The following is a 25118-nucleotide window of genomic DNA, read 5'->3' on the forward strand; positions in this document are numbered from 1 at the left end:
AATATACCTCAGACTTATCAAACATCTCAGACTAAGGTTTTACAAGTTTACAAAACGATTGAAAGTCTGAGGAATATTTTCATTTTAACCTGTAGATTTGAATATTCCCCTCAGTGTAAACATTATTTAGCTTCTTTAAAAGGCTAGCGATGTCTTTTTGAACCTGCAGCAACTCGTTTTTTGGCCACTTGAGGGCGGTAGAAAGGAGCTTGGATCTCATCATTAACATATTATCAGCTGATACATTTGACATGTTGCACTTCTTAATATGTGGTTGCATATTCACTCGTTCGGCAGGTTTGGACAGCTCAATCATTTATTTGGGCTTTTTGTTTTCCCTTTCCTGTAGTGTCTTACATAGGCTTTTGTGCTTTTAAATGCTCCGCAAAGGCTAAAATCCCAAAATCAATGCCAGAGGGAATTTTTCTCCAACACTCTCCCTGCCTGCCGTGACATCACTTTGTAACACTCTGGATTTTATTGGCAGTGCGCTTCATAAGATTCTTTGTGATAGGCTAAGGGGAAGGACATCTCTAAGTGGTTTACCAATCATAACATCAGAGCAGACTGGGCTCTGGTTTCAGACAGAGGGTGAAAAAAGGCAATGAAGCACAGGTATGAGAAAAACCTTTTTGAACATTAACACATGTAAACATGTCACAGAAGAGGCACTGAATATAAATACTGTATGAACCTGAAACTGAGCAGAATATGTCCTTTCAAAGGTTGTATCTTGTTTCATCATTTTGTTTGAAGCTCTCTTGAGCTGCTTAATGCTCCACTATGATCACCAGCTGGACTCTTAATGTGTTCCTTGCAAATTTGTGCTGAGCAGGTACTGAACAGTAAGTTGGTTTTTTTTTGCAACAACAACAAAAAGCTGCTAGAGCAGTGAAAAGGAACCAATACAGAGAATCAATGGCGTTTTAAAACCAAAACAATGATGAAAGATGGAAAAAATGTCTGCATTGCTGGTTGGATCACATACAAATAAACATGAAGTAGTGTTGGACGTTGTAGGTTTTAGCTAGTGGGAGTCTGAGGGGGATCTAGATGGCAGAAGATGAAACTGTTCAGAACAATCAGGCAGGATGGATTCAGATTTTTTAAATAACTGTTTGTTGTAAATATCCTGCAGTTTCCCGTTCAGGGACAGTTACTCTGCTGCAGACATTGACCACCGTATTTCTGAGTTTGACTTTGAGAGATTATATCAGAAAAGAGATTGAACACATTGACTCAATAAAAGATCAATAAATGGTCATGTCACCCTCGAATTTTACATTAGAGAGAAAACATACGTTTGATTTTGAAAAACAAAAGAGTTAATCCTACTGACTTCCTGGGGACTCGGTGACATCACTGTAGGCCAGGGTGTGTTTACAGGTGCAACAAAGCACACTTCTGACCACATCCAGAGAGCAAACAGGTTTGAAAGCTTTACCCAGAGGGCAGAATGGCACTTTTTGTTTTCAGCCTGTGTTAAATGACTCTTTAAGGAATATAAAGCATAAGGCTAGGGCTGTATTTCTGTCTTTGTCAACAAATCCAGTGAAAAGATCAAACGACTATGTGTAAGTCAATACTTTTTTTTATGTGTGTGAGACAGAATGTCTCCCTTGAGCACATGGCAAGTTGTATGGTAGCCTTTACCTTTATCTTTATGATTGAGTGTGAATGGGTGAATGAATGTTTATTATATATGTAAAAGCACTTTGGGTCATTAAGACACATTTAATCAGTATTCCTCAGTAAACATGTTGACATTCGGAATCCTTGGTGTGTTTTAATAGCTTTAGTATGGAAGGGTAAGACACTTTGAATGTACAAACACACTTGTAACTGAAAATTCATAGTTTAAAAAAAAAAAGTAAGACATAAATAGATTACCAACAGACTTCTTCAAGGATTAAAAAGTGGACTTTCACAGAATGGCTCAGAACTGGGAGTTTCCTATCGTGCTTTGGGCTTTTTTGGAGGTTGACATCATTTTTGAGCGTCAGAGTTAAACAGACAGGTAGATGCTTCTCTCAGAGCGCTGGTGCGAAATGTCTCAGGTGTGTGGTAATCTGTTAATTTCCACGTCTCCTAAAAATAATCAATCAGTTAAAGGTAAAGCCCTTCTGCATAATGATTGCTTTTTCTTAAGTACACTTTTGAAAGCAAGATTTTTTTTGTAACAGAGTAACTGAGTACACCACTACAGTTTCAGCTCTGGCTGGAGGAAATCAAATGATCCTTTACGGTTTTAACCTAACACCTATGATGTCATGAACAGGTGAGTTGACAGTAAATACAGAAAGAGAGGCAGGTCGAGAAATAAAAAAGGAGCTGAACACTGTAAAAAAAAAAAAAAACTATGTCTGCATTGCAGCCAGGATTTAAAGTTAAAAATAGATGGTGTTTTCGCTTTTGTTTGCCAAACAAAACCTGGAAGTCAATTCAACCAGAACCTGCAGCTCCCTCTCTGTACCTCTCAATTCAAATAGCTTTTTTTGGCAGGACCATGATGACGTACAGTAATTCCGCTACGAAATCTATACATAAATATACATATGGAATGTACTGTTCAGTTTACAAAAATTTGGAACAAAAGCAACAATAACATGCATACTTTTGAACATGAACAACAATAAAATGTATTTAAAAACCCCCCACAGCAATTGGAAAAGTTAAGCTGATTAAATGATTATTGTGCAGGATAATGCTGGTAGTATATACATATAATACATTAATTATATCATTAATAATAATAATAATAATAATAATAATAATAATAATAATAATAATAATAATAATAATAATAATAATAACAAAACAAGACGTGTAGATCTAGCAGGTCTGACTTATTTTTTTAGTTTTTGATTGTATTTTCAAAATTGAGGATGCTCTCTCTCTCTCCCTCTCGCTCTCTCTCTCTGTGTGATGCGCACGCGCAGTCCCTCCGCTCTGCTCCCGGTGTAGCGCAGAGCGCGCGATTCTGCTCTCCCGGAGTTGGTGGTCAGTGTGCAGGATACTTGGTGATGGACGGTCGATTGTGTGATCTACCAAACAAACCCTCTTGCACTCTGAGTCAGGTGAAACACACACCTGTTCTCAATTGATTCATTGATTAATGACTGGCAAGCTGTGAGTGAGTTAAGCGCTTCAAACCTACAGGACTCTCTTTATCCATCATCTCCTCCTCCGGTAAGTCACCTTCCTCCTCTTCTTCTTCTGTCTGTATTACTCCCTTTTTATTGTTTTCCTCGTGTGTTTTCTTTTCTCTGTTAGTTAAAGGTTATGAAACAGCAGCAGTAGAGGCTTTAAACGGACTGTGTGTCCGTCTGTCCGGTGTGTGTTTTCTTCTATCTCACTTTTTAAGTGTCGCCTTCCTTATAGACGTTCCATGTTTTGGTATTTATAAGACATTTCCGACTGTGTTTCTCTGTTCAATTTTGTAGTAAATAAATATACTTCACATCAGTTGAAAGTGTAATATCACGAGCTGATTTTTGCACTAAAAAGTATAGACATGATTAAAAGCATAAGGTGGAACTGATCGAGAAATTGAACATAAATAGTGGTAGAACAGAGTTATTCAGATCTCCTACATAAGAAATAAAAGTATTTACTGTAGTAAATGTGTAATATGTCTTATAACTCATTTAAATCTATATAGACAATTAAATTACTATCAGTTAAATGTAGTAGAGTAGGCTACAATGTATCCTAAAATCTGGTAGTAGTGTTACTAGACATTTAAGTAAAAAACCCTTAGATATTCCCTTTACCCTGATATAGAAACACCTATACATTTCCCATAAGTAAAAGCAGCCTATGCCCCAGTAAAACAGCCAATAAAATGGGTGATATATCTTAAAAGCGACTTATTCATCTGTTAAGTAACCAGTTGCGAGAGCTGTCAAGTAAATTGAATTGCATTGGATGCTTTATGGATAATATATCAAAAAATATATATATATGTAATTAAATTATATATGCAGAGCTTCACCACAAAGCATCACATTTGTGTACAAGATCAATCACAGAAAAGACTTCAAGAGCGTATTTCCATTGTGGTTGTTTGGTTGTGTGTTTTTTTCTAACCTTTAAATCAGGTATTTGAGTTATGTCCACCAGTGACAGTTGACCCTGCTGTGGTGGATGACAACGCTCTGCATGTGTCCATCCACTTTAATGAGTATCATGCTTTTAATACACTTTGAAGGCAGGAGTATAACAGAAGTAAATTATTTTTGTTGTGTTACTACTTAAGTGAAGGATCACCTTTCGGTTAATTCCCACATCTTTCTGTACAACCATTAAACGCAGAGCTGCTGGAATGTTCTGATTCATCAAGTCAGTGATTAAAAAAATTAATAAACTGCAGATATTTTAATCATTACTGAATTCATTTGGTAATATTTCAAACCAAATCATTTGATGGCACCAGGTCCTCTCTTCTATTCTTCTATTATAATAAATGGATTATTTGTTGGTTTTTGAACAGTTTTTGGACATGCAATTTAATAAGGGATTTAGAAAACTGTGATTGAATTCGTCATTGTTTTCTGTGGTTTTACAAACTCAATAATCAGCCTGATCAATTGTCACATGTGGTTCTGTCTCTGTGTTGATTTGATCCTGGACTGTACTTTTATACTCGTGTTTCATTGATTTTTATGTTTAAATGAACTTTTAGTTTGTTATGTAGTGGAAAGCAGGCCTGATTGGCAATGTATTTTAAAATGTGTAAATGTGGTAAATTCTTTAAGCAGTCTCCAGATCTTTTAAAATGATGGTTGATTGTTGATGGTAGAGCAGACAGACAGACAGACAGACAGACAGACAGACAGACAGACAGACAGACAGACAGACAGACAGACAGACAGACAGACAGACAGACAGACAGACAGACAGACAGACAGACAGACAGACAGACAGACAGACAGACAGTATAATCTTGTGTGTACATGCTCCATTATTGTCAGATAATCCTATACAAAGCCCCCCCCCCACACACACACACACACACACACACACACACACACACACACACACACACACACACACGTGCAGAGTTGTCTCTGACTTTCTGTCATGGAGACGTTGTTAATTATCACATAGGTGACAGTATGACAAGCATGTGCGTGCTTGTGTGTGTGTGCCAGTATTTGTGTGTGCGTGTCTGATGGTGACACCTGATCATCTTGACTGTAGTGCCCCCTGCAGCTCGCACAAAAACAGTCTTCCTTCCTCCTACCTCTACCTTTCCTCCTTTATCTCTTTTCTCTTTTCCTCTCCCTGCCTGTTTTTACTTCTGTTTCTTTGACCTGGAAACTGATTCTAGTGCTGCCATCTCTGAAGTGAACAAGACGTCCTTTTGTCATTTCCTCCTTGTTGGCAAAAATAGTTTTCCTCTCATTACCTCTTTGTTTGGAAGTCTAATTTACACTGATCTACTTCATTAAAGCGGATGTTTTTTGTTAAAGGCAGAAGATAGAAGCTGTAACACATCCACATTGAGTTTATAGTACAAAAGGAAGAATAACTACATAGTTATTAGAACAATAGTCATAAGTAAATACTTACCATCAATATTAGCTGACTGGTAAACAGTACTACTAACCTAAATGTTCATCTTTATAGACAGATATCTGTATATTAAGGCTGAATCTGTATTCAACAGGAATGCATTCTGGCAAGAGAAGCGTTCTGGTTTCCATTTTTTGTACTATTAGTTTTGAACCATCAAATTGGAGCAGGCTTTGGGTAAATGCAGGTGGAGAGCCGAAATACGCAGAGCACATTCGCCAAACTCAGTGGTGTAGCGGTGTCTGGACATGCGGGTTATCAGCGTTAGGTTGATGGTTGACTCAAGTAGGAGAAAAGCTGTGTACTTCTATGCATTTCATTGGCTTTTTGACTGAAAGGATGGTGAAAATTCACCGAAAAAGAGGTGGATTTACTCCATACAAGACTTATGTCTTTGGACAAATAGCAGAAATTCTTCTGCTGGTAGACTAGCTTTTCAGTACAGACTGTAAACACGTTAGGCTCCACAGACTAGTTGTTTGGTTTGTTCCATAAAAACAGACACTTAGGCTTTTATAACTTGATGGTAAAACTGGTTAAAGTGTTGTTAGGATGCAATAATAAACAGTTAGACTGTACTGAAGCTGTGTGTGCTGCCCACACTCACAGCATTGTCTTAGTTTGCATTGTCCATCTTTACAGTAAAGGTACATTTATACTACTGTAACACACTCTCCTCCACACAAATCAATTTGACCTATTTATAGAACATGACAGCATTACTAAACACTGCGATTGTGTGTGTTTGTGTGCCAGGACTCCAGCAGTGGGCAGATTGAGAAGCAGCATGTTGTTACGTCAGGAAAGATTAGTTTGGAAACCTGCAGAGAACACACACACACACACACACACACACACACACACACACACACACACACACACACACACACACACACACACACACACACACACACACACACACACACACACACACACACACACACACACAAAAACAAACTGTTGTTTCTATTCTAAATCTAACCACAGTGTGTGTGTGTGTGTGTGTGTGTGTGTGTGTGTGTGTGTGTGTGTGTGTGTGTGTGTGTGTGTGTGTGTGTGTGTGTGTGTGTGTGTGTGTGTGTGTGTGTGTGTGTGTGTGTTGAAAGACAGCAGGTGTAATGAGCTCATCGTAACAACTTTATTAAAGATCCGATATTTAATCAAGATAAACAAACAGTTTATACATTTTTTTAAATTAAATCTGCCTCCTTGCAGATAATTAGATTAGATGATTGATAACACTTTCATTTCTGCCAGACCTAAACCAGGTTCTTTTTTCCTAAACCTAAAACAAGTTGTTTTGCTTCATCGCAGTTACACATACATACATTCAGCTGTCGGCTGCTTAGCATGCAGACTTGAAACGGAAACAGCTTGCCTCTAAAGATCTTGTTTCTAATTGAAGCACAAGGTGAATTGTGATTATTGTGGTTATGTGTCAGAGTATTTCCTGGCTTAGAGCCGTGTTTTCAGCCTGTATACTAAGCTAAGCTAACAATCTTTTTTGGCTCCATATCGGTAGAGAAGCAGAGAAGCCTATTTTCTTATCACATCACTTAAAAACTTGTTCTGAACTCATAAAATAGTGTTTCTGTTAAATCTGATAACTCTAATAAGTTTTGTGCTCACTCAGTAGTTTTGTTGTTGTTGATGAAGTTAAACTCAACCACAGTACTTTATGTGGAGTACTGTGTGTGACTGCTTGCCTACTGTATGTGCTGCCTGCTCCACAGAGCGCTAACAGCTAGCCACCTCATTACTCCCATTCTGTCTGGTGTGATTTATTGAGCTACCTGTGCGTGCGTGTGTGTGTGTGTGTGTGTGTGTGTGTGTGTGTGTGTGTGTGTGTGTGTGTGTGTGTGTGTGTGTGTGTGTGTGTGTGTGTGTGTGTGTGTGTGTGTGTGTGTGTGTGTGTGTGTGTGTGTGTGTGTGTGTGAGTGAGTGAGAGCAGGCACCTACTCCCAGTGTTGTCTCAGGAAGTTTTAATTAATTCCCGTCATGTGATGGAGAGGAAGTGATGACAGTAATGAAATGTGATTAGATGATTATCATCAAAAATGCAATTAGTGGCCTGAAGGCGGCCTAAGAGATAGAGGTTAGGAAAGTGTATAAAAGAAATAATGACTGTAGGTGTGTTAGTGTGTCTGTGAAAGAGAACGTGTGTGTAAATAGGACGGCAGTGATGAAGTGTGTCCTCGCGACTTATGTCTCTAAGGTATTACACACACACACACACACACACACACACACACACACACACACACACACACACACACACACACACACACACACACACACACACACACACACACACACACACTTAAGTGATGAAGGTTACACTGACACACGTACACACAGTTACACACTGTGTAGGGGCAGTATGAGGTTGTTAGGAGTTTAACCTCTGAGACAGACAGACGGACAGGCGGATGGACAGGCGGACGGACAGACGGACAGGCGGACAGGCGGACAGACAGACAGACAGACAGACAGACAGACAGTCAGACAGACAGACAGATGGACTGACTAACTGACTGAAGATGACATACATAGTGTTTTCAGGACATCTTTTCTGTGGGCCGACAGTCTTTTTTCACTGTTGAGTCTCTGCTGGGTAAATGGAGAGATAAGAAGTTTGATACGGCTCTCATGTCTGTCATTTGAGTACAAGTATAGCCAGTTATCTCAGTTTAGCATGAACACCGGCTTAAATCATGAAATCTCATTTAAGGCTTTAAACCTTTATAATGAGTGTGTACTTAATCCACCTGCTCACCAAGGTGTGTGTTTCTGTGTGTGGGTCTCATGTTTCTTCTTCCATTAGTTGAGTGGAGCTGCTGTTGAATGTTTGATGATTAAGCATGTTGAGAAGGAAGTGATGTCATAGCCATCTTCTCGTCTTTCGGGCCGGGTTAATGTTTTCCGGCGGCAGTTTCAAGACCTCTACTGGGAACCCTGCGGCTGCTCCCGGTGTTGTGCAGTGCCTTTTTGGTACTCAGGTTAGGATATAAGTGTTAGGAGGGAATTTGTGGATATGAATAATATATTCTTAACATTAGTGGATTTCATGACAGTCATACAAGTGGTAAGACCTCTTCAACAACTGTGTTTACCTGCTAATGACACACTAAATACAAACAAGACTAATATTGGTTTCAGCAGGACCAATACAAATGTTTTAACTGCTCATGCCAAAGGGGATCACAAGAGTTCAGGGTTTGTCTGAGAGCCACTTGAGCTGGGAGACACACACACACACACACACACACACACACACACACACACACACACACACACACACACACACACACACACACACACACACACACACACACACACACACACACACACACAATTTGTGGATTATAATCCCAATCCCACAATCCCCTTCTTGTTCAACCAATCATGTCCCACCAAATCTTGCATGGCCTGCTGGGTAACCTACATGCAGCGGTTTGAGTGTGTGTGTGTGTGTGTGTGTGTGTGTGTGTGTGTGTGTGTGTGTGTATATTTATTAATCCCGGACGGTCTTTAATAGAGTAACATCTGGTTTATCTCTGTGGCCTTTAAGCTTCCTGTTCAGGCAGGAAACAGAATCAGTTGCAAATGTTTTTGTAAATCCGAAATGATTTACTCTTAATTAAATGAATTCTATTCTCCATTAAAAATAGTATTATTTTATTTTAATTGTATTGCACTAATGATCGTAAAACCCACTTCATTAAAACTTGACAGGAACAAAATGAAAATCATCAAAACCATCTTTGTTTTCTTTCCATTCTTCCAACACTCACCAACTCTAGCTTGAAGAAGACAGTGACTATGTAAAACATATAAAGAAAAGAGACCCTAGTAACATTTTCACTGTATTATTAACACTTCTTTCCAGCACAATAATGAGGTTGAACATGACGCACGAGGAAAAAAAAACTGAAGGGGACAAACAGTTTCATTTGCAAAGAGAAGTCTGATGCCTGTTTTAATCAAATCTGTGTTTATCATATGCAGATTCTAATTATTCGGAAAAATGTTTTTCATCCTTTCTGAGATCCCGGAGAAACTGAACAAAAGTTATATTTTTTCCTCTGTCGTTGGGAAAAAGATGGTTCATTATCTGAGCGGTTTGTCAGGTGTCCCTTTGTCAGCAGACACATTTCAGTCCTGGATTTTAATGTGAAAGCTAAAGAGTTTCTCCAACGGTAGTGTCAGGTCCTAAAGGAGCAGGGCAGCTATTTAAAGAAGGAACAGAAGTCACACTGTCCTGAAGTGAAGGTTGGACTAACAGAATAACCTCACTGCGTGTGTGCGTGTGTGAGTGTGTGAGTGTGTGTGTGAGCATAATCCCTGGTGCGGCATGTAAACCATAAAACATGATGTCAGCTGTATACATGAGCGGATTAGAGTCTCACAAACACACTACGTCACTTGTGTGAGTGTTTAAATCCTTGAATCCGTCAAACTGTTTCTGTTCACTGAGAGCTACTAATTGGATAATCAATAATCACTCATTGCACTGCATTGATTGGTGCCTTCACATGAATATAACTGGCAACCTTTTTCACCCTCCCAAATATGTAAACCGTTAATATGACAAAAAAAGACCGCCTGAGTATATCTTTATAAACCATATCCTAAATGTTGTAATTGGGTGTATTTCATCAAATGTACTCCCCCAGGTGTTGTAAAATATTAGTATAACACACTGAGTTCCATCATTATCAGTGGGATCTGCACTATCATGATATTGCCCTTGAAGTTTTAATGATATACTAGGCATTGATGTATATCAAATTCTTCTGTTTTTGGATCCATTACACTGAAACGGCAATAGGTTTGCTTACAATGTCATTTTTGGTATTTTATTCAAGGTATAGGGCCAGGGCTCATGAACGATCAGTGCTATCCTGTTTGTTTCAATGTCCAAACAAAAACGACCCGGTGTTCAACCATACGAGAACAGCACTGATATTGGAAATCAAAGTTGAAAACCTTGAGGATGTTTATTTTTTAATTAACTGAATGGATTATTATGAATATTCTAAGGATTATGAGAATAGGTTATCCAACCTCTGTTGACTTGACAAGAACACCTCACTGTTTGACCAACAGGAGAAAGAAATGTTTAAATTGTTTGTTTTACTTTCTCTTTTTTTAAATGTTGGACAGAGTATTAGAAACCACCTGGACAAAAAGTGTGGAGTGTGGATGGAGAACAGACAGACTACTGTACAAGTCAACTCTCCCCGTGGTTCAACCACATCATGACTTCACCAGTTTTGGTGTTAGCACTCAGTGCTTCCATGACAACCAGAAAGACAGGAAGCTTGACTGTCTGTAAACTTGTCATCCCACCTGTCTGACTTGCATTGCATGTCATTGCCTGGAAGCACAGATGGACACAAGTGTCTTTCTTTCCCCAGGTTTATTTGAAGCAAATCCACCTTGAAAACCAAACACATAATAAACAATAATACATACAAACCATGTTGCATAAACACCAGCTTGCAAAGCATCTGAAAAACCATTTACCAAAGTAAACAACATTAAAATATCGACAAACAAAACTACAACACCTCATGAGATGCATGCTTCTGATCTGAGACTTAAAAATAATACTTTAGCTCAAACAAAAAGAAAGTGTGCAGGTGCAGTATGAATATATTCAGAGTTGTATTACTGGGCTATAATATACTTGGCATGGAAATGAATGGATACATTGGAAAGTGTATAAAAAAGGATACAACGTTACAGAGATTCAGATTTACACATGTAGCAGAATTATCATGCATAATGTATGCAATGTTGCAGATAAACCAATAACAGGTAATGTTGTTTGTCCAGCAGACCGTTTTGCTGGCCAATCCATAACTACAAAAGTTGCGTTGCCATCTGGTAGAAAACGTAATCGAATATATCCGTGGCTCCTCGCTCGGACACAGGTTTAAGGTTTTGAAACATTCTCAATGATGGAGTAACTGGAGGTGGATTTCTCGCTGGTGTCTGGAGGAGGGAGGAAGCATAATTAGCTGAATGAAAAGCACCTTAAGTGTGTTCAGGTTACACCCTCCTGCAGGTCTTCAGATTCACTGTAATCTGAATGTGATCCCTCACTGATGGTTGTGTTACTGTGTATGTAAATACGCTGACTACTGTTCAGTGTTATTGCAAAATGGGACAAAATTAGATTCTAAATTCGGCATTTATTCCTAAAGTTGTCGCTTTTTGGACGATATTTTCCTCATCTGATTGAGTTTTGCTGCAGTGTGTTGAGCTCTCAGGGCGACCATACTTGCAGATCATCCACGTATAACAAATTAGAAGAATACATTAATATTGAAGTGTATCTGCTTTGGTGCCTGTATAGCAATATTCCCCAGGCACACAGACCATCAATATATCAAAGCTTTTGTGCAGTTGACCCACATTTTGGTAGGAAAAACCGTAAAGCAGTTTTTTTTTTAAAGAAAATGTGTGAATTGTTGATGGAAGAGCGAGCCAGGAAAAATAAAACTATGTAAACATTTTTTGCCCTGATTTCAGCCTGTCAGCTAAACTGTACATGCATGGTCCCTCCTCTCAACAAGCTTCATAAATCCAGCATTAAGTTTGTGGTTTCAGGTCAGAGCTGCTCCACTTTGAGGTTAGAAATGAAATGGTTGGTTGGACTTGTGGAGCCTGTTGGAGGTCATGCACAGCCTGAGAGGAAGATCTGAGTGGACCACTTCAAAAATAACAAAGAGCTGGTCGGACATTAATGCATTTATATCCTTGATTTTATTTGACCTGGATTTGTGTGGCTTATCCTTAGATTTGTTAAAATGCGCATACTTTATTTTAATTTTTATCAAGCTGTTTCCGAGGCAGTAGTTTGGATTTTCACCAGTTTCTTCAGATTGTAGGATCTCTGATTCCTGCAGGGACAAATACAAACATCAAACTGTATGTAGTAGTCTGCTACAGTATCTCTGCTGCTGCCGGCCATTGCTCCCTTTACTGTTTGTGTGTGTGTGTGTGTGTGTGTGTGTGTGTGTGTGTGTGTGTGTGTGTGTGTGTGTGTGTGTGTGTGTGTGTGTGTGTGTGTGTATGTGTGTGTGTCTTTGACCACTGCCATTACTAGTCAATGGCCTCAGGGTGAGAGACAGCCACTCTAAGACCTCTCTGTGTCTTTTCACATCTCCATTAGTTTCTTTGTCCTGTCGTAGCCTCAGGTTGCTCTGTGTGTGTGTGTGTGTGTGTGTGTGTGTGTGTGTGTGTGTGTGTGTGTGTGTGTGTGTGTGTGTGTGTGTGTGTGTGTGTGTGTGTGTGTGTGTGTGTGTGTGTGTGTGTGTGTGTGTTGTACCGTCTCTTTCAGGGCACAGGGATATACATTAGTGTCCTGCTCAACTTCTCCATCTCTTTTACACCAGCGGGAATCAGAGCTTTTGACCAATCAGATGGACTCCTCGTCTGTGCTTTTGCAGATATTTAGAAAAGGAAAAGATAAGATTTGATAACATATCTGATGGTGTACATCTTGAATCACATTAGTCAATATTCTTTTTTCAGACCTGAACACTGGCTTATAAAGCTCTCATACCCCACTGAACAACAACACACACTTCAGTTTCTGTAAAGCTGACACACATTTGGGATATAAAAGGTTTTCACCCCACAACAGTCAAATAGTATTAATGGGAGTGTGTCATAGCGAGTGGAAAAGCCTCTCTTTCAATATAAAGGGAATAGATGAGCTCTGTTTATCAAATGTACACTAATATTATTATTTTATCTGGTGTGGCATTGGGTGTACAGTAGCCTTTAAAAAACCTTTGAAAGTTCAACATTTATGTGAAATACATTTACTTTTACTGTCCTGCCAAAGGGTTAAATGATTAGAAGATGAAGGTTGGTTATAGAAGCGGGCTGCATAAAAAGTGTTCCTCAATCATGGTTTAAGAACAGATTGAAGTTTTGAGTTAAATTGCAGCTGTCAACAGATTCAAAAGCCTCAGAAAGATCCACACACACATTGAATATACGATATCACTGTATATGTTACCGCTACATTTCACCTTGTATTGATATTTAAGACGTGGAGATGAGTCTATTTTAAGTCTTTGAAGTCTTAAAAAAGGTAGAAGAAGAAATTCAGGTTGTTATGAAGCACTGACGCTGAAGAAATTATTCTGCATTTCCTCTTCAATCAGATCATCACATTGTTGCTTGACTGCTGAGTGTGTGTGAGTGTGTGTCTGTGTGGGATTATAACCCACAGCTGGCCGCTCTGATTACTGACTGCCTGGTCAGCCTGGATTAGTCTCAAACACATAACACAAGAGAAAAGGTAAATACACATATTTCATTTTAATGCTGAATGTTCAGTTCTCTGACTTGCTTTTTCTTTTCCTGCGTCTTACTTTGTGTAAGAGTGTGTGTGTGTGTGTGTGTGTGTGTGTGTGTGTGTGTGTGTGTGTGTGTGTGTGTGTGTGTGTGTGTGTGTGTGTGTGTGTGTGTGTGTGTGTGTGTGTGTGTGTGTGTGTGTGTGTGTGTGTGTGTGTGTGTTTGTGTGTATGTATTTACCTGTGTGTGTATATGTGTGTGAGTGTGTGTAGGGAGTAATTCCCAGCTCAATAGAGCAGATATATTTAATCCTTCCCTCACTAAAGCTGATGTCAGCATCAGCTGGCTCTGTGTGTGTGTGTGTGTGTGTGTGTGTGTGTGTGTGTGTGTGTGTGTGTGTGTGTGTGTGTGTGTGTGTGTGTGTGTGTGTGTGTGTGTGTGTGTGTGTGTGTGTGTGTGTGTGTGTGTGTGTGTGTGTGTGTTAATGTGTGTGCATTTTGTGGCTAATTCATCACAGTGGCAGATTAACCAGCTGTCTGCAGAACATAAAGTCGACTACTAACAACCAGCTGGGGGAGAGAGCAAGTGGAAGAGCAGCGGAGTCTCCTGGATAACTAAACCATGCTGTGATCGGATATTTTGTGCCATAATGCACCTTGGGAGTCAAAGTTAACTTTATCGTTTAAGTTTTTTATGAACAGAAATTTGTATTTTTTACCTTTTTTTTAATGAAATAACCAGATATTTCCAACACAGATGTTAATCCTTTATACTGCTGATTCCGCTGAGAGAGCTTAATGTCGATTCAAGCTGCCAGTCTTGTAGCCTAACATTGTCTAGGAAATAGAGGATATGAAATATCTGCTCCCACTTTACAACTCTATGATGACTCGTAGCGTTTTGGCATATTCAGATCACTTTGTCACTGCAATCCGGAACAAAACACCATAGCTGCTGTGCACCACTCAATTCATCCAACGGGCTGACCCATGGTCATGGAATAACAGTAGTGGCTTCCCCATAGGCTAGATTTCAACTCAGTTCAAGTCAGTTTTATTCATATAGACCAAAACCATATATTTGCCTTAGAGGGGTTAGATGTTATCCAATGAACATGGGTGGTTTCACTGGGGTGTTGAGGCTGACCCAACAGACATAGATTTCCTCCCCAGTTCAGACCTTATGGGCACCAGCAGCTGCTGATCCTTCCTATGAAATAAACATTATCGTTAGGAAGTCATTTCTTTTGTGGCATTAGCCAATGGTGTGCCATCACAGCCTTAATGAGTTGATCCAAATCTAATCCACATCCCTGATGAGAATTTAAAAACAGTGGTAATATATGTGGGTCATACATAGGTCTCACTGAATATGAAAAAAGTGAGGGGGTGTTTTTGTCTTCTGTCAGAGGTCATGTGACTTGGTAGAGCCTGCAGGACAACAGATGGACACAGTCATGGACTGACCAACACACACACACACACACACACACACACACACACACACACACACACACACACACACACACACACACACACACACACACACACACACACACACACACACACACACACACACACACACACACATACATATGTCATCCTTCCTCTCTTCTTACTCATTACTTTATCACTCTCCCTGTGAGCGTCGATGCTTCACACTCATCCGCTGCCATTCAGGCCTCACTCCTGTTCATTGGTGACTAGTTATCTTTTGAAATGGGGGACGACATGGAGGATATGTAATTGGCGGGGGTCGGCAGGGGTCTTTAATTTAAAAGGACGTTATTTAGTGTTTCAATACCACTTCCTGGTTAAGGTTAAAACATATGTCTGTTGGTCATGTAGGGGAGTGGTTAGTCCATACAACTCATCTGAAGTTCTCCATTATTTCAAAGGTTAGAAGCTCTGTAGCGATCCATGGTACACATTTTCGTGTGAACAAATAACTCACAATAAGCACAGATTAACTTTAGCCTTGCAAACGTAAATCTTTTGAAATGATCTGTTAACTGCAGAACTTTTCTAAAGGCTGGTGTGTTTTCCCATAGTTTTGATCAGCTATAAATAAGTCCTAGGGAACATTAGTGATGGTAATATCTATTTCTCTACTTTTTTCTTCCTCAGGGATGAAGACTCCTCTCAGCTCCTCTCAGCTCTTTGAGAGGAGACAGATATTTGCCTTTGGAGGGATGTGTCAAGAGCTGATGGAGCCTCCAACATCTACAACCATCGGTCTCTCCGTCCAGCAGACTTCTTCCCTAGGTAATTGACATCCAACTTCAAAACTGTTTGATCCATTTACTTCCAATGCATCCTTGTATTTTTCCCCTTCTGTCTAACTTATTATTCTTATTAGTTTTTTTCCTAGAGTTTGAGTTATCCTAGTGGGTTCCTCTTACAGTCTAGTTCTCTACAGTATTTTTATCCTACAGTGTGACTCATCCTTGTTTTCTGCTACAGTCTGACTTGCCCTTGTGGTTTCATCCCAAAGTCTGAATCATACTTGTTACTTTGCTCCAATAATCCAACTTATTATTGCTGATTCTTCTCCTAGGTCAAGGCGGGTCCTACTCGCTGTGTGAGGTGTGCAACCTGCAGCTAACATCTGCTGCTCAGGCCCAGCTGCATTACAATGGCAGGTCTCACCTCCGGAGAGTGAGACAGCTCGAGGCTAGAGAGACAGGTCAACAGGCAGCAGGTACACTACTAACTCTACTGCTGTGCCATTGTAGTATTTAAATGAGTTGTTTTGTACTATCGGCCTATGAGGCAATAATAATATTATAATAAAGACTGACTGATAGTGCCAAATGTGAGAAACAAGATCGACCCTTTTGTTTCTGCTTAACGTCAACCGTTTCTGATTTCACAAAGCATGAGCTGCACTATTCCTGACTCACTCTTACCACTGAACAATACCTTGGGTGATTTGCACAGTAAGAGACGAAGGCAAATTAATTTGATTTTGCTGTATGTTATGTTGTATTAAATGTGACCTTCAGGAGTGTGTGTCCCTGCTCAGAAGGTGAGGGGTTAATGACCATGCTGTTTCAAGCGAGAGGAAAATAACCGAAATCCTGGATGTATTTTACCTCCTTTCTTGGCTATGCACAGGGCTACAGATGTTACATCAGGTATAACACAATATTCAGTTTGATCTAATGGGGGTTGGTGTCTTTGATTACTGCAGGGTCTCTGTCTGGGTCCCTCCTCCAGTCCACAGGGCTCAGATCCCAGCCTACAGGACTAACTCTGACTCCAAGCCTCAGTCCAGGCCTGAGCGCTGCACCCAGCACAAATGCAGGTAGGACGAGTTCTACCACTGCTTCTACTTCTTCTGATGTGCCTCACTGACGATCACTGATTTATCAAACATCAGAAGTTGCTCTTGAATGCACCACAAAGACTACATCCATATACATTCTGCATGAGAGCAGTAGTCAAAACACTTTTACAGAAATATATTTAAGTTGTCACAGTCACAAGAGGAACATTAAGTGCTGAGCAGTTCATCCATTTGTGACATCTGAGTGTATGTCTGCTGAGTGAGAGTGACTTTGGCTCATCCATCATCAACCATCTGGGAGAGGAAAGAGAGTGTGTCAGATTGACCCCTGAGAGTATAAACCGACCCTGACTTAGCTCAGATCATCACTGCAGCTTAATACTCAGCCTCTTTCTGGCCACAGTTAGCTATATCCGTGTATGCAAGAAATGGACTGATCAATAACAATGACAAGGATGATGCCTTGTGCGTTTATTTCTCAGTTTACACTTTATCTAAGCCACTGTTCCCAGACAAGAAACGATCCAGAAAACAACCACAGAACAAACTTTATACTTGTCAATTTTGCACTTCAGTTTTTGTATAATTAAACCAAACATGATATAACGTGATATACCGTGAGCTTAAGAGGTCCTTGTAAGAGGATTTTATTAACTTTGGACAGAGTCGGAATAGCTATTTCCTCCTGTTCGCAGAGTGTTTTTCAGCAAAATCAGAACATGTGACTACCTGTTTCTTGGCTTCCAGTCTTGATCCTTAACTACTTTTATGTTAAAGTGACTCCTAGTTTTGTCGCTATATTTTGAATGCAAAGGCATATGAGTGGTAATGGTATTCTTTTCTAAATCTGGAGCAAGTGCGTATAGCGCCCTCTGCTGCTGAAATTACGGCTGACTCCGTCCAAATTGCTTCACCCTCCTTGTTTCTGTGATCAGCTGTGTCTGGAACAGTTTCAGAGCGTTCTTAGTAATTCAGACCCAGTTTTTAAAGTCAGACTGCTGGTCAACAGAGTGACAGTTTGCTGTGAGATGCAAAGGAGTTAAAGTGGAGCAGACAGCAGGGGGTCATTAAACTGGGACATAGCACTGCTCAGAAAACACACAGACGTTTCAAAGAGGAAGAATTCTTATCATTACATTTGCTTTTTGTTCCTTAATGTGTCCGTCTACACAAAAGCCTGCATTAAAAACACCTTCTTGTGAATCACCTCATAATACAATGTTCCAGTTTGCTCACTTTATTTTATTTGATCATAAACACAATGCTAACACTAATATAAAATCAGTTTTTTTTAGGCCGGGGCAGAACTTGTATATCATAAAATAACAATAACAATAACTTTCGAAAAAAACAAGAAGATTACACACACACACACACACACACACACACACACACACACACACACACACACACACACACACACACACACACACACACACACACACACACACACACACACACACACACCTAATTACAGTACATGGGAGGATGATGAAAGACAATCTCACAGCAGCAGCTGTAATTACATACCAAGTGTCCATATCAGTGTACAGGCTTCAATAACACTGATTAAAGATTAAATCTCTCTCTACTGGACACACACTCTCGCTCACACACACACACACACACACACACACACACACACACACACACACACACACACACACACACACACACACACACACACACACACACGCCATTTAGCCTGAATGGTCATGTCTCTCTATCTCTCTAGATATCTCTCTCCCTCTTTGTCCATTACGTGATGTTTGCTCGACCACGAAAAGCTCTTTGGCCTGAACTCTCGGCTCCTCCAGGCCAGGATGTTTGCTTGTGTGTGTGTGTGTGTGTGTGTGCGTGTGTGTGTGTGTGTGTGTGTGTGTGTGTGTGTGTGTGTGTGTGTGTGTGTGTGTGTGTGTGTGTGTGTGTGTGTGTGAGACAGTGACCTGGCTGGTTAAACAGCCTATCAGCAGTCAGGTCAGATGACATCACAGCCGACACTTAAGTAGTGTTACGGTCGCAAGCTCTGTGAGTTCCTCAATCAATGATGTTCATATATAACTGCTTCAGTCAGTTATTTTATATGGATTATGGTGTGAAGCCAAGTTCCTTTTCTCCTTTTCTTTCAATCATTTCAATCTTATATAAACAAATGCAACTGAAAAAAACCCTGAACACTGCCAGTACTTGTATATCAGTTGAGATATAAGAAGTAAATTGATCCATAGTTATATAACAGTGTGGCATTCTCCAGTAAAGAGCATTCAAAATATTACTTTAAGTAAAACTATGTTAGCATTATCATACCAATATATTAGAAGTTTCAGAAGTAAAGTACTCACTTATCAATGTAAAACTGTTACTATATTTCTGGGTGAATAATAATGCATTAAATCTAAGCTGCATTTTGATGTTCTATTTGATGAAGATGTTGCTATTTTATCTACTTAATGATGTGTAGTTTAATCTATAACACTGTATCTTTATGTACACATTGATTATGTGTTTTGTGTGGATAATATCCATATGTAAAGTAGTAGCTTTCAGCTAAATGTAGAACAATCTATAATGGAGTAACAAGAGCAATATTTCTCTCAACAACGTGCTGGAGTGCTTCTGCCCACAGTATGTGTGTAGGTGCACAGCAGCTACAGTGCGCAGCAAGATAAACACACTTCCAAAAACATGTCTTAGATAAAACACAGCACATCCAAAGATGAGGCCAAACAACAGAGAAATACGAGATACAAAATACAATAGTAGACCAAGTGTATCTAAAGTTAGTTCCACCATCTGCTGCTGGCAGAGCAAGAGTAGACTTATAAAGAAGCATTGAAGGAAAAACTCAAGTGATGTATTTCCAAATTGTACTACAAGTGCTTGAAGTAAACATTTAATTCCTAACACAACTAAATGTATTAAGTTGAAAAGAACCAACGAACATGAAAAAAGAATGCAACATTACAAATGACAAAGTTACAAGCAGAAGGAGAACCAACAATGAAATGCATTATAAAACTGTGGCCCTCCAAGACTGAGAAGCTGAGAGGACCCTTACTTTAAATTAAATAGTTGGGTTATTCTGGCAGTTAGTCACCACTAGGAGGCAGCCTTCAATCTCCTACCCACATACATACCCAGATACTCGTAAACCCACTCAAACGAACATCCTAACACACTCAGCCACTAACAGAAAAATTGGATTCCCATGATTCACATCAGTACAGACAAATATATAAACTCACATGAGACTAATAACATTTATATATCCAAGCTACTCCTCTCTCTTACTCTTCAGTTTGTGGTGTGGGCAGAGTTGTGCTTTGACTTTCTACAGCACTGTGGGGTACTGCAGTACATATGAATGAATTAATATGGATAAGAATATGATTTATGTGGAATTTTAATGAAGATGCTTTAAGTCTCATACGTTCACAAAGTAAAATCTAACACATTTCTTCTAATGAGACCCTCAGTGAATCTGGTTGTTTTCTTGGCACAGTGGAAAAGTCAAAATCAGCTCACCTTTTCCTCTCTTCGCTTTTTCGTTTCTGTGTGTGAAGCTAGCTCTAATTAGCTCTCCCGGGCTAATAAAGGTCAGAATGTTGTCCTGCAGATACCTCATACGTAATGAGAAATAGACGTTATTAATAGACACCTATTGTTGCCGAGTGTGTGTGTGTCAGAGATGTAGAAACGGAGCAGGTGTTGATGTCTGGTTTTGCATTGATGTATTCAGCTGTGTACGAATAGACCCTGATGACAGATCCACACTCATAGTGCTGTAAACCAGTAACTAAAAAACTGAGAAAAGAGGGTGGGGGAGGGGGGTGTATGACCAGATTTGAACCTGTGATGCTGCACTCACATGACCCACATCTGTGACCACTAGTTGGCAACTTGTAGGACTAATGTATCCATGAGGTTAGAACAAGGTGGTAGGGATTGCAGAAGTGGTAGAGGACTGGCAGAGGTCAAGTCTAGAAAGACAATGGAGGGACTGTTCAAGGTTAAGTGGAAAAAATGTAACACCAGCAGAAATAGCATAGGACTATTCAAGTGTAGACAAAAACTACTGGCAGGACAAGACGTTTACATTCATGACAAGACCAGAATAAAAAAAGCTTGGTCTGTTAGTGATTTGTAGAAGGAGTAGTCAAGGTCTCGTAGGAAACGTATCGGGTGGAACTAGTAAAGGATTGGTACTGAGGTTCGAGGACCAGTAGGAATAGCCAAGGTTATCTAGAGAACGGACAAGTCAGTGTCTAGTAAAGGTATTGACAGGACTTGTCAAGGTGGAGTAGAAAACGTGGAGGAACTAGTAAAAGAACTTTGGGCCGGTAAGACTTGTCATATTCCAGTAGAATACTGTAAGGACAAGTCATTGCCTGATTGATACTGGTCATTGTGGACTGGGACTGCTCAAGGTTATGTAGAGAAATTCTAGAGCTAGTGGAAATCGAAGACAACTGGTAGGACAAGTCAAGGTATAATAAAAATATGGTAAGGAGGACTAGTCAAGGTCTATTAGAAACTGTCAACACCAGTGACACTTACTGTGTCTAGTCTAGTGTAAAACTGTTAATAGGACCTAGTGAAGGGATAAGGATTGGATATTTGTAGAGCATGTCAAGGTCAAGTTGAACCTATAATCAAGTGTTGGTTCATTACTTTGCCGTTTATTTGTGATTTGTTTTTATGTAATTGTTATCATTCTGTAATTTTTTTTGAGAATTACATAACTCATAGCTTGTATCCCTCTCTCCTACTCTTTTATAATCATGATGCGATGAACCATAGCCAAGAGTGTGTGAGCAACACAGACATAGAGACACAGGGAACGAGGGATTTCCATTGAGACAGAGAGGCTGTCATCATTGCTCGCTCTGAATATCATCACCTCAGTGGTTCAAATACACTGTACACTCTGTCTCTTCCTCGCTGTGTGTCAGACGCCCTCCACTATCCACACAAGTGTCCTCCTGCACTCACACCGACAGACAGTCAGTTGGCGATTCTCTGCTTTCTGCTGGTTTTGGTTTTTGTCCTCTTTGCTTGTTGTAATCGGGGGAGCAGATGATAGTGAGAAGAGGGAGGACGAGGAAGAGGAGGAGGTGAGACAGCTGTCTCCCTGTTGATGATGTGGAGTAGTTTCCTGAGTCGAGGTAGGAAATCCTTCTTCTGTCTATTTGTGTCTGAGCTCCACATTTAGCTACTTTGGTTTTCAATGTTTGGGTTCTTTTTTTCCCCTATGTTCTGTGTGTGTGTTTGTTTTGGGGAGTAATCGAGGGGATTACATGAACCGCAGAGAGTGAACTCAAGTTGAACTTTGAACTATAAGGTTGGAATCTCTCTGCTCATAATGTGTTCAGTCAGAAAAGGGTAAATACCTTTTAAACAAAATGATCTGTTCATCACCTTAAACATAATCATTACGATGGGATTCTCAACAAAATATCATTTCTATCTCTGCTAAGGAGGTAAAGTTAAAGAAAAAATGTGGGTTTTTTCACTGTGGTACTGTATATAAAATGTTGAGTCTGGCCTGGGATCACCTGGAGATTGTTTAGCCAAAATGGGGCGTCTAAGACATTAAGCAGCCAGTGGAAAATAAATGGAGGGACTCACACAATTGTAATAGTAATACATTTTATTTTCATAGGTACCTTTCAAGGAGAAGACAATATTATCATAGAGGAACTTATATTACAACTCAAACAGAGGAACCAACCAATATCTTTGAAAGGCATATAGTTGTTAGTTGCTAGATTAATGTTCTGAATGTCATATTTAGACCCTTTGCAAGATTCGATGGCAGTCTAGATCTCTGCGTGCTCATCTACTTTTTGTTGTGTTTTAACAGTAAATGTGATCAATCCTTCAATATATTTCTATATACTTTTATATTGAGCTAGAATATATCTTAAGTATGTCAATGTTAATGCTGATTTGTGAAAGTTATGCATGACAACATAATAAAAGATAAAGAGGCTTGACATTTTAAATTGCAGATAGTTTAAGTAGAATATGATGGTTGTTTTTTCCTTTTAAAGTTTCTAAATGGAACTTCAAATCCACTTATTTCAGGGCATTGGATCAAATTAGTAGACCAACATTGCCCTCCAAAATCTTCTTTCCTTTCTCAGTACGCTAAATCTGCTACCTCACAAAGTGCAGCTGTTGATAGTCTCCAACAAAAACATGGTGAAGCTTATCTTGTTTTAATTTCTCACTCTAGAATGAAGACCCCAGATTTTGAAATACAAATCTGCTGTTCTCCAACAATTTCATTAGCAAGATGAGCACTATGGATCCTTTTTTCTAGATCTTCTGGAAGATTCCTGAAAGAAACTGTGAATCAGATTAGGAGTAAACACAGGCTGCGATTGGTCTGCTGGTTGGTATGCCTACGGTCTGTCTGACATTCCACTCATTATGCATTGCTTGACTGCTGTGATTACCCTCACACTGCTGCTCATCATCTTATCACAGTGTGTGTGTGTGTGTGTGTGTGTGTGTGTGTGTGTGTGTGTGTGTGTGTGTGTGTGTGTGTGTGTGTGTGTGTGTGTGCGTGTGTGTGTGTGTGTGTGTGTGTGTGTGTGTGTGTGTGTGTGTGTGTGTGTGTGTGTGTGTGTGTGTGTGTGTGTGTGTGTGTGAAAAGTGTTTCCTTCATATGGTAAATTATGCAGATTAAACTTGAGCTACACCCCTCCCTGTTTCTTTAAAAACGACAAATAAATACAGAATTTATTAAAAAATGAGATTCATTAGATTATACATAGTTGAGGTTACAGTTGGTTGCAGGACATGGCATCAAAAGATATTTAGGACTGGTTTGCAGCTTTTTATATTATCACATTTAAAACGTTTATATGAAAATAGAGACTTATTTACGGCCACCAGGCTAACCAAGACCTATGTTTCATGGTACCAATGAGTGACACCTGGTCTACTTTCATTTTGGTTGCATTTTACACTCATTTGCCTTTTTGTTTTAGCTTGAAAAAAGTTTGAATTTTTCTTTTCTTTTTATTTGTTTGGGGGTTACACTTTTAACACTTTTACAATGTCGGTTTGGTTCTAATGAGATGATTGCCCTGTTTCTCTCCACTGTGTCTCAGACTGGAGCTTTCGTGTCTGCACTGTGTGTGTGTGTGTGTGTGTGTGTGTGTGTGTGTGTGTGTGTGTGTGTGTGTGTGTGTGTGTGTGTGTGTGTGTGTGTGTTTTCAGATGGAGGATCTGAACATGACCTACTTCAACACACACACACACACACACACACACACACACACACACACACACACACACACACACACACACACACACACACACACAGGCTTGTTATGCTAATGTGTGTGTTTCTCTGCATAATAATAATGCAGTGTGATGTCTAATGCTGCCGTCAGCAGAACCTCGCTCTGAGTCTATGTCGCTCTGCCTCTCGGTGGATAAGAAATGTTTAAGATGCAGATGAAGGTAGGAAGACGGGTTCTCCTCCCAGTAGGATCACTGGTGTATTAATACCCAGCGTTTTCCCAGGCTTTATCTCCCGCTGCAGGGATTCCAGCTGCAGTGGGAAGCACGTGAGGGATCCTGCTAATTTATTTTTTGAATTTTAAATAAAATAAACTTCTTCCCCCGTCTTTTAGGCAGACTGAGTTTTATAAACTGAGTTTGCAACAGCAGCTCTCAGCTGAAATATGTCTTGATTTCTCTTTTTTTTTATGTAATCAGGAAATATTTACCCTAGCTTATAGCAAACACACAAGAAGCAATGCAATATACCTAGCCTTACTATCACCTCTAAAGCTTAATAAAATGTATGCTTTACACTTTTTGGCTTTTTGTACACAAACAGGCTGTAACTATTTGATAATAAAAAACTATTTTTGGGTCCATTTTCAAAGAAGAAATGCCACAATTTTCACGTTCAA

The 25118-nt window shown here is 39.7% G+C and overlaps 1 protein-coding gene across 5 annotated transcripts in view; it reads left to right on the plus strand.

The window, feature by feature from the left end:
* The first annotated feature begins 1428 nt into the window (after positions 1–1428).
* Positions 1429–25118, plus strand: part of znf385b (zinc finger protein 385B) — a 40228-nt gene continuing 16538 nt past the window's right edge. The window contains exons 1-6 of one of the 5 annotated variants that reach the window (XM_063888356.1): positions 1429–1574; positions 2184–2278; positions 2940–3189; positions 16023–16160; positions 16453–16596; positions 17089–17202. In XM_063888356.1, coding sequence (XP_063744426.1) covers positions 16025–16160; positions 16453–16596; positions 17089–17202 — 394 coding nt within the window. In that variant the 5' untranslated portion in view covers positions 1429–1574; positions 2184–2278; positions 2940–3189; positions 16023–16024. Of the gene's footprint in view, positions 1575–2183; positions 2279–2939; positions 3190–15624; positions 16161–16452; positions 16597–17088; positions 17203–22134; positions 22350–25118 lie in introns of those variants that run through there. The other 4 variants (XM_063888357.1, XM_063888359.1, XM_063888355.1 and 1 more) reach the window with 4 other exon arrangements.

The sequence above is a fragment of the Eleginops maclovinus genome, chromosome 7, assembly GCF_036324505.1.
Source record: "Eleginops maclovinus isolate JMC-PN-2008 ecotype Puerto Natales chromosome 7, JC_Emac_rtc_rv5, whole genome shotgun sequence".
Taxonomy (NCBI): Eukaryota; Metazoa; Chordata; class Actinopteri; order Perciformes; family Eleginopidae; genus Eleginops; species Eleginops maclovinus.